General features: G+C 40.5%; 1 protein-coding gene across 1 annotated transcript in view; it reads left to right on the top strand.

Moving 5' to 3' along the window:
- Zdhhc20 (zinc finger, DHHC-type containing 20) overlaps window positions 1-8,751 on the top strand; it is a 55,468-nt gene that overhangs the window by 36,842 nt on the left and 9,875 nt on the right. The window contains exons 7-8 of the mRNA XM_013012675.1: window positions 1,991-2,123; window positions 6,481-6,607. Of these exons, the coding sequence (XP_012868129.1) occupies window positions 1,991-2,123; window positions 6,481-6,607 (260 nt within the window). The remainder of the gene's footprint in view (window positions 1-1,990; window positions 2,124-6,480; window positions 6,608-8,751) is intronic.

Here is an 8,751-nt window from a genome sequence, read left to right as displayed (position 1 = left end):
TTTTTTTTTTTTTGCAGGGGGGGTAGTAATTGGATATAAGAGTCTCATAGGCTTTGCTGCCTGGACTAGCTTCAAACCATGATCATTAGATCTCAGCCTTTTGAACAGCTAAAACTGGAAGTATGAACCATCAGCTCCCAGTGTTTTTTTTTTTTTGTCAGTCGTGGGGCCTGAACTCTGGGCCTGGGCGCTGTCCCTCAGCTCTTCAGCTCAAGGCGAGCGCTCTAACACTTGAGCTATAGCACCACTTCTGGGTTTTTTGTTTTTTGTTCTGTTCCTGGGGCTTGGACCCAGGGCCTGGGCACTGTCCTTGAACTATTGTGCTCAAGACTATTGCTCTACCACTTGAGCTACAGCCCCACTTTTGGCTTCTTTTAGTGGTTAATTGGAGATGATGATCTCTCAGGTTTGTCTGCCTGAGTTGCCTTTGAACTATGATCCTCAGATCTCAGCCTCCTGAAAGCAAATCTGTTTTTAAAAAACAAATCTCTGCTTTTAAAACTGAGGATATCTGAAATCCACAGGAAGAGCTAAGTGGTCTGCTTTCTTATGGATTTTGTAAAAATGTTTTAGATGACCCTTAGAAAGTAATGTCTTAGTGGGCTGGGAAGGTGGCTCAGTGGTAGAGCGCTTGCCTTGCATGCATGAGGCCCTGGGTTCAATTCCTCAGCACCACATAAGCAAAAAGAAAAAGCCAGAAGTGGTGCTGTGGCTCAAGTGGTAGAGCGCTAGCCTTGAGCTGAAGAGCCGAGGGACAGCGCCCAGGCCCAGAGTTCAGGCCCCACGACCGGACGCAAAAAAAAAAAAAAAAAAGTAATGTCTTAATATTCCTCCACACATACAGGATTTATAAAACCACATATTCAGGATAACTGTATAAAAATTGGTTTCTTACTATATTGTCTCTATTTGCACAAGCTCTGCCGCAGGAAATCCACAGAGAATTGTCCAAAGGTAAAACATCATTGCCATGACATTCTCATAACCATTTCTATGACATTTTTAGTGAATGTGTGTAATAAAAACTTCACAACATGGTGAGGGAGCAGAATCACTTAATGTGTTTTAGTTATATAGTGGTGGCTCTGGGAGAAAAAAAAAGCTATGTCAGAATACCCTAATGCCTGAGTAGTAGCTCAGGAGCCTGGAGAGTACAGAAAATAAAAAGAAAGCCCAACCACAAGGAAGAACACTGCTTCTTCTAACCTTCCTTTTAGTATGCCAGAGGCTTTTTAAGTCATGCCGGGTAGCCTCTTGTTCAGAGAGAATAGGTGACTCATTTTAACAGCTATCACTGAAAGGCTTCCTCCTCCTCTTCCTATTAATAGATACTAATTTCTTCTAGGTTAAAACTTTGCTTCTGTTAAAATGCTTGTAGCCATAAGAAGGAATGGCAGAGGAGCTGTTTTCATTCATTAATACCTGTGGTAGATTTATTTATCAAAATTGGCAATTAACCTAAAAGGCTGTGTCTGTAGAAAATGCAACAAGGATGAACAAGGTAGGCTTAGCAGTTCAAGGCACAAATAGCTTTAAGGTGATATGGCCATAGAGATGAGTGTACCGGGAGAGTAACGTGTAAATATGTCACAACTCTGCTGCTCACAGCATGCAATATGTCATGAAGCAAATGTGTTAGCATAGATGACAGCCAGAGCCCTGTGCATTCTGCATGTTGGAGAAAGCTTGACTATATACAGAAGTGTAGATGAATCCATTTTTTCATCATATGACAAAAACAAAATTTAAATATTTAAGAGCCCTTTTTAAAAAAAGAGAACAACTATTTCTGATTTCATGTATAAACACTTCAATATACCAGTTCCTTGTTTTTGCAAATTGTTTCTTTGGGGATACATTTTTCTAATTTAGTGTATTCTTCATCTGTAGAGGATTTTTGGTGAATTCATCTTTGGGCAGAGCTAAGGAATAAATAATACTGTAGAGGTTCAATATTCTCCAGGTTAACTCTTCTTTTTTCTCCCCTCAGAATGAGCTGGCAGATCCACATGTGAAATTCCATGTACTTTTCCTGTTCTTTGTGTCTGCAATGTTCTTCATCAGCATCCTCTCACTCTTCAGCTACCACTGCTGGCTAGTTGGAAAAAATAGGACAACAATAGGTAAGGAAGCTAGAAAAGCCAGGCACCTGTGGCTCACACCTATAATCCTAGCTACTCAGGAGGCTGAGATCTAAGGACCATGGGTTCAAAGCCAGTCTGGATAGGAAAATCCATGAAACTCTTATCTTCAGTTCACCACCAAAAAGCTAGAATTGACTTGGTAGACTGCTATCTGAGCAAAAACACTTAGGGACAGTGCATCAGCCCTGAGTTCAAGCCTCTACCAGTGCACACGCACGTGTGCACGCACGCAAACACACAAACAAATTACATTAAAAATAAATAGGCTTCACTACTATCCAATAACAGCACACTTAATTAGAAAATTAATCTCAACTATTTGAAATGAACTCGGGTATTTTGTAGTCTAGTTTGAAATCCACACTTAAGTTTATTCCATGGCCTTTTAATGGGTTTGCACACTTTGACAAACAGTTCACCACTTTCGTTACAGCCTCACCTCTTACACCATGGTCTGTGGCTGTTTCTCCACTGCTACAACCAGGGTTTTCTTCTATCACTTCTACCCTTCTTTATAACTGTCACCTACCAACCATGAAGTCATTTTCTCATAATTTAATAAGTTTCTGTAGTCAAACTAATGCCATTATTTCAAATGATTATTTCATTATTTCAAAAGAGCAAATCAGCCCCTTTGATTCTGGTGGCCCCTCATTCCCATAACATATTGATCGACTTAGAACTCAGAGCCTCCGGAGATGATTTTTTTTTTTTTGTTGGTGGGGCTTGTTTGCTCTCATGGCCTGGGTGCTGTTCCTGAGTTTTTGTCGTTCTTGTTCTTTTTGCTCAAGGATAGCAACCTCCTAGGTTTTTTCCTTCTCTTCTGCTTTCATTTCTCATTCTGTCCATTCTAGAGCTTTTGATAGTTTTTGAATAGCACCCATAAATATTCTACCACTAAATTTTCTCCCAGAATTCCTTACTTCCATTGAGATTGTTAAATCTACAGAGTGAAGGTTCACTGTTCTGCTGTAAGTCATGGGGTACTGGTCCTCCTCTTCATCTGTTTCCTACAGCATAAAAGTAGATTTGCATCTTTTTCTCCATTCCTTACCTTCTGAGTCCTTCAGAGAAAAACTAAAAGGACTCGTAAGTAGGCTCTCATCTTTTCCCCTTTACATTGTTCTTTTTCTCCTGTTCCTGTCACCTTCACTCTTAACTTCTGATGAACAGTGTCCTTTAGGGTTCATCTTAGAATTCTTCCATGTACCTTCCCATCTCTTCTGAGATCCTTTCCTGCAGTTTTCACTTTGCTTTCCTATGTTGCCAATCTCTTCTGAGGTCCTGGCTTCATCTTAACATTAGCTTATAAAACATGCTGAGTGCATTCTGGTTCTAAAGAAACACATTTCTTGTGAACCCTGTATCTCTTTCTAGAACTCACTGTGTATCATTTGACAACTGATAGCAAGATACTAGTCTATATAATCACTTTTTTGTTGTTCTTGGTCATGGGATTTTAAACTCGGGGCCTGGGAACTGTCCCTGATCTTTTTGTTTTTTTTCTCTCAAAGCTAGGGTTCTACCACTTTGAACCACAGCACCACTTTCAGTTTTCTGGTGTCTAACTGGAGATGAGTCTCACAGCCTTATCCTGCTTGGGTTGGCTTCAAATCATGATCTCAGATCTCAGCCTCATGAGTAGCTAGGATTACAGGGGTTAGTCACCAGCACCAGTCACTGATCAAAATGTGTCACTTCCTCCACTACCACCACCAACAGCCCTAAGGCATACATAGGTGTCTTGAACCTGTTCGGGCAAACATAGGTCCTCAGATCTCTGTGCTCTCAGGGAACCACTTAGCCCATGTAATTTTACTAGAAAGTAGGTTCTTGGGTAGGAATGTCATAAAAATTTTTGTTCGGATCCCAAATACCTAGTACTACCAGACACATAGGAAGCTCATAGTGAGTGAAGCTGAAAGAGGTATAATATCGGGCTGGGAAGGTGGCTCAGTGGTAGAGCACTTGCCTTGCATGCATGAGGCCCTGGGTTTGATTCCTCAACACCACATAAGCAAAAAGAAAAAAGCCAGAAGTGGCGCTGTGGCTCAAGCGGTAGAGTGCTAGCCTTGAGCTGAAGAGCTGAGGGACAGCACCCAGGCCCAGAGTTCAGGCCCCACAACCGGACCCAAAAATAAAAAAAAGAATTAGAATATCTTTTTCTTTTTGTGTGCAGGGGGAGACAGTACGAGGGTTTGAACTCAGAGACCTGTGTTTGCCAGCCAGCTGTGCTGGCTTTTTTTTTTTTTTTTTTTTTTTGCACTGGTTATTTAATAGGATCTTGCTTCCCATCTAAGTGAATCTAAGACCATAACACCTATTTTAGGCTTCCCATCCTATCTGGGATTACAGGAGCATGCCACCACACTCACCTTCTGCCCATTGAGATGGAGTCTTATGGAATTTTCTACCTGAGCTAGCCTGGAATTTCAATCCTCCCAATCTCAGCCTCCCAATATTTTAGGATGACAGGAGCGGCTGTTCCTAGCTTTCACTTAAGGAGTCTTTTGAACTTTTCTGCCTGGCCCATTTGCTGCTTCCCAAGTAGCTAGGATTATAGGCATGAGACACCAGCACCTGCCTGAAAGAGAATATCTTTAATAGAAAAACTGTGAGCCAGCTGGGCACCGGTGGCTCACACCTGTAATGCTAGCTACTCATGAGACTGAGATCTGAGGATCTTGGTTCAAAGCCAGCCTGGGAAGAAAGTCTGTGAGACTCTTATCTCCAATTAACCACTCAGAAAACCAGAAGTGGTGCTGTGGCTCAAGTGGTAGAGCGCTAGCCTTGAGCTGAAGAGCTGAGGGACAGCGCCCAGGCCCAGAGTTTAAGCCCCGGGACAGACTAAAAAACAAAAAAGTGAGCCAGTTACTCACATTTGTAATCCTAGCTACTCAGGAGTTTGTGATCTGAGGATCATGATTGAAAGCCAGCCCAGGTGGTCTCCTTGAGACTCTTTTATCTCCAATAAACTACCAAACATACAAAAAAAACAGCAGTGGAACTGTGGCACAAATGGTAGAGCACTAGCCTTGAACAAAAGAAGCACAAGGGCAGAGATGGGAGAGAGGGAATGAGAGGGAAAGAGGAAGCAGCTTACTCTAAGCAAAAGGAAAGAGTTGTGCATGATTTGGAAGAAATAGTTCATTGTCAAAGCTTATAGAATTCACAAACTTTATAGATCATGATAATGATAATTTGTCTTGTGAAGGTTAAAATGTGTTTGTGACTTTAAGTATCACTATCTCACAATACTGTGAAATTTATACAATCACTTAATCTCAATAAAAAATTATTTTAAAATTTTTTAAAAAGCACAGAGACAGTACCTAGGCCCTGACTTCAAGCCCAGGACTGGCAAACAAAAAGAGAGAGAGAGGGAGAGAGAGAACCAAGTAGTAATCGTTATACATACTTTATTTGATTTTCAGTAATATTAAATAGTTATTTTGGTATGTTATTTTAGATGGTTGATAAGATAAAAAATATACTTTTTCCCAAATTAGTTTCAGAAATCTGTTTTTTAAATAACATTTTTAGGGCTGAGAATGTGGCTTAGTGGTAGAGTGCTTGCCTAGCATGCATGAAGCCCTGGGTTTGATTTCCCAGTACCATATAAACAGAAAAGGCTGGAAGTGGCGCTGTGGCTCAAGTGGTAGATTGCAAAACTTGAGCACAGAGATAGATGCTGAAGGACAGTGCCCAGGCCATGAGTTCAAGCTCCAGGACTGGCAAAAAAAAAAATTGATACATAGTAATTGTATTTATTGGACACAGTGTGACATTTCAATATACTTACGTACCCATGTGTCAGCTCTGAGTAATTGTTATATCTGCCACCACAGATGTCTTACCATTTCTAGTTATTTTTGATTGTTGTAAAACTACTAGTCATTTTAAATTATATTCTAGCTTTTCATGTGAAAAATATAAGCGAGCAGCAAATTAATATTTTCCATCCTTTATTTTTGTTTTTGTTGTTTTTTTTTTTTTTGGTTTGGGGCTTGACCTTTTGGTCTGGGTATGGTCCCTCAGCTCTTCAGCTCAAGGCTAGCACTCTACCACTTGAGCCACAGCACCACTTCTGGTTTTCTGAGTGGTTAATTGGAGATAAGAGTCTCATGGACTTTCTGCCCTGGCTGGCTTTGAGCCTCGATTCTCAGATCTCAGCCTCATGAGTATCTAGGATTACAGGTATGAGCTACCAGTGCCTGGCTTCCATCCTTTATTTTTAAATAGATTGGTTATGTATACCTACGTATATATATGCACATGTGTGTGACTATATACGTATATGTATATATGTATATTCTTTTTTGTTGTTTTGAAACAGAATCATTCCGTTCACCTACATTTTCATATGGAACTGATGGAAATGGTTTCTCTCTTGGATATGGTAAAAATTGGAGACAAGTATTTGGTGATGAAAAGAAATATTGGCTACTTCCAGTATTTTCAAGGTAATTTTTAAAATATAGGTCTAAGAAATGAATGGTATATGTGGTGGTTTCTATATTGGGCTAAATGTCTTAATATTCAGAGACAATGACAAATGTTTTGGGTTTTTTTTGCGGGGAGTGGGGGTGGGGTTGGAAGTACTGGTATTTGAACTTGGGGCCTCTCCCTTGCTAGGCCAGCACTCTACCATTTGAGCGATGCCCTGAACCCTTTTTACTTTATTTTTCAGATAAGAGCTCCCATTTTTTGCTTAGACTGCCCTGGACTGCAATCCTCCTCTCTATGCCTCTGCATAGTTCTGATTACAGATGTGCACCACAGTGCTTGCCCAGGCTGGCCTTGTGCCACCATTCTCCCAATCTCCACCTCCCAAGTAGCTGAGGTTACAGGTGAGAGCCACCACACCTGTGACAGTTCTGTGGGCCTTTCAAATGAAAATTCTGAGTATCATCAACATATCTTTAGTGTTCCTTTTTAAAAATATTTTTTAGATATGTTAAATGAGAGTTTGAGCATATCATCATTGAGCAATCATCATAAAGATGATTCATAAAATATAATCCATTAAAAAAAATTTTTGTTTCATTGGCAGTACCACGGCTGAAAATTGGGGCCTTGTGCATTCTTGGCTTGCTTGCTCAGCCGGCACTCTTATCTCTTCAGCCAAGCCTCTAGCCCAGCTTTTTTGCTGGTTATTTTTTTGGACTTTGCTGTCCCAACTCGCCTCAAACCATGATCCTCCCTGATCTCAGCCTTCCTGAGTAGCTAGGATTACTGATATGAGCCACAGGTGGCCAGCTAAAAACTTTCTTTTGTTTCTGTCAATGAAAATTTGAAGTGAAAAAACATCACTAAAGTGTATTCTTATTGGTTGTAGCTTTAAAGAATCTATCAAGCTGGGTGCTGGTGGCTCACGCCTATAATCTTAGCTACTCAAGAAGCTGAGATCTGTGGATCATGGTTCAAAGCCAGCCCAGGCCGGAAAGTCCTGAGACTCTTATTTCCAATTAACCAGCAGAAAACCAGAAGTGGTGCTGTCACCTTGAGCTGAAGAGTTCAGGGACAGCACCCAGACCCAGAGTTCAAGCCCCACAACCCACAAAAAAAAAAAAAAAAGAATTTATCATAGAACAGTGCACGGGGTTGGTAGAATGGTGCCTGCCTAGCAAGCACAAGGCCCCAAATTCAATCCCCAGTACTGCCTCTCCTCCACGAACATAAAAGAACCGTGTATCTTTTTTTTTCTTACAGAGTAGTTAATACATAAAGGAATTTTAGCTCAGGTATAAAAGAATATGTTTCCTTTTATGCTTCAATTCCAGCCATCTAAGGCTGTTTTATCTCAGTTATTTTAGAGAAAGAAAAAAATATTTGAACGTGATGTGCCAGTCTTGGCAAAGAATTGTAGAGTTTTCCTTAATCTAATTGCCAACTTTTTGTCTATAAAGGCCTCATTTGGCCCTCACTTTTGAAGGACTTTTTTGCTTGTATAGGATTCTAGACATTACTTCCCTATCTCTGGCTTATATTTTTTCCATGAGAAGTTTGTGGGCACACCTATTTTCATATGTAATGTATCTTTTCTCGGCTGCTTTTAAAACTTTCTGCTTATCATGACTTTCATGAAATTTGATTTTGTATTTGTGTGTGTAGTGTAGCAGCCTTACTGCCACAGATCCACTTTTGGCAGATAATTGGAGATAAGTCTCACAGACTTTTCCTGCTCCAGTTCACTTTAAACTCTTTTCTTTCTGGTAGTTTTGTTTTTCCTTAGCTGAAGATCACATTTTCTGCTACCTTCCATGTCAGTAACTTCTGACTGGATAATGGACATGTCTACTGCTACTTTGCTGAGTTGCCTAGATTTTATTGTCTACACTTAAAGAATTCACTCTTTGTTTGAACAGCTATGTCTTATGCTCCAGCTTGGTCTTTTTAGGTGGGTTTTAAGCTTTATTATGTAGCATTTTTTTTTCCTAGGGCTTAATTTAGTCATGTAGTTAAAAGTTCAGCTTTTCAAACTATCCTTTCAAATCTTTTTTTTTTGGGTCCAGTCATGGGGCCTGAACTCTGGGCCTGGGCGCTGTCCCTCAGCTCTTCAGCTCAAGGCTAGAGCTCTACCACTTGAGCCACAGCGCCACTTCCA

The sequence above is a fragment of the Dipodomys ordii genome, unplaced genomic scaffold, assembly GCF_000151885.1.
Source record: "Dipodomys ordii isolate 6190 unplaced genomic scaffold, Dord_2.0 Scaffold1, whole genome shotgun sequence".
In the NCBI taxonomy this organism is placed as follows: domain Eukaryota; kingdom Metazoa; phylum Chordata; class Mammalia; order Rodentia; family Heteromyidae; genus Dipodomys; species Dipodomys ordii.
The sequence above is the reverse complement of the archived record's forward strand: the minus strand, read 5'-3'. Positions and strand labels throughout refer to the sequence as shown.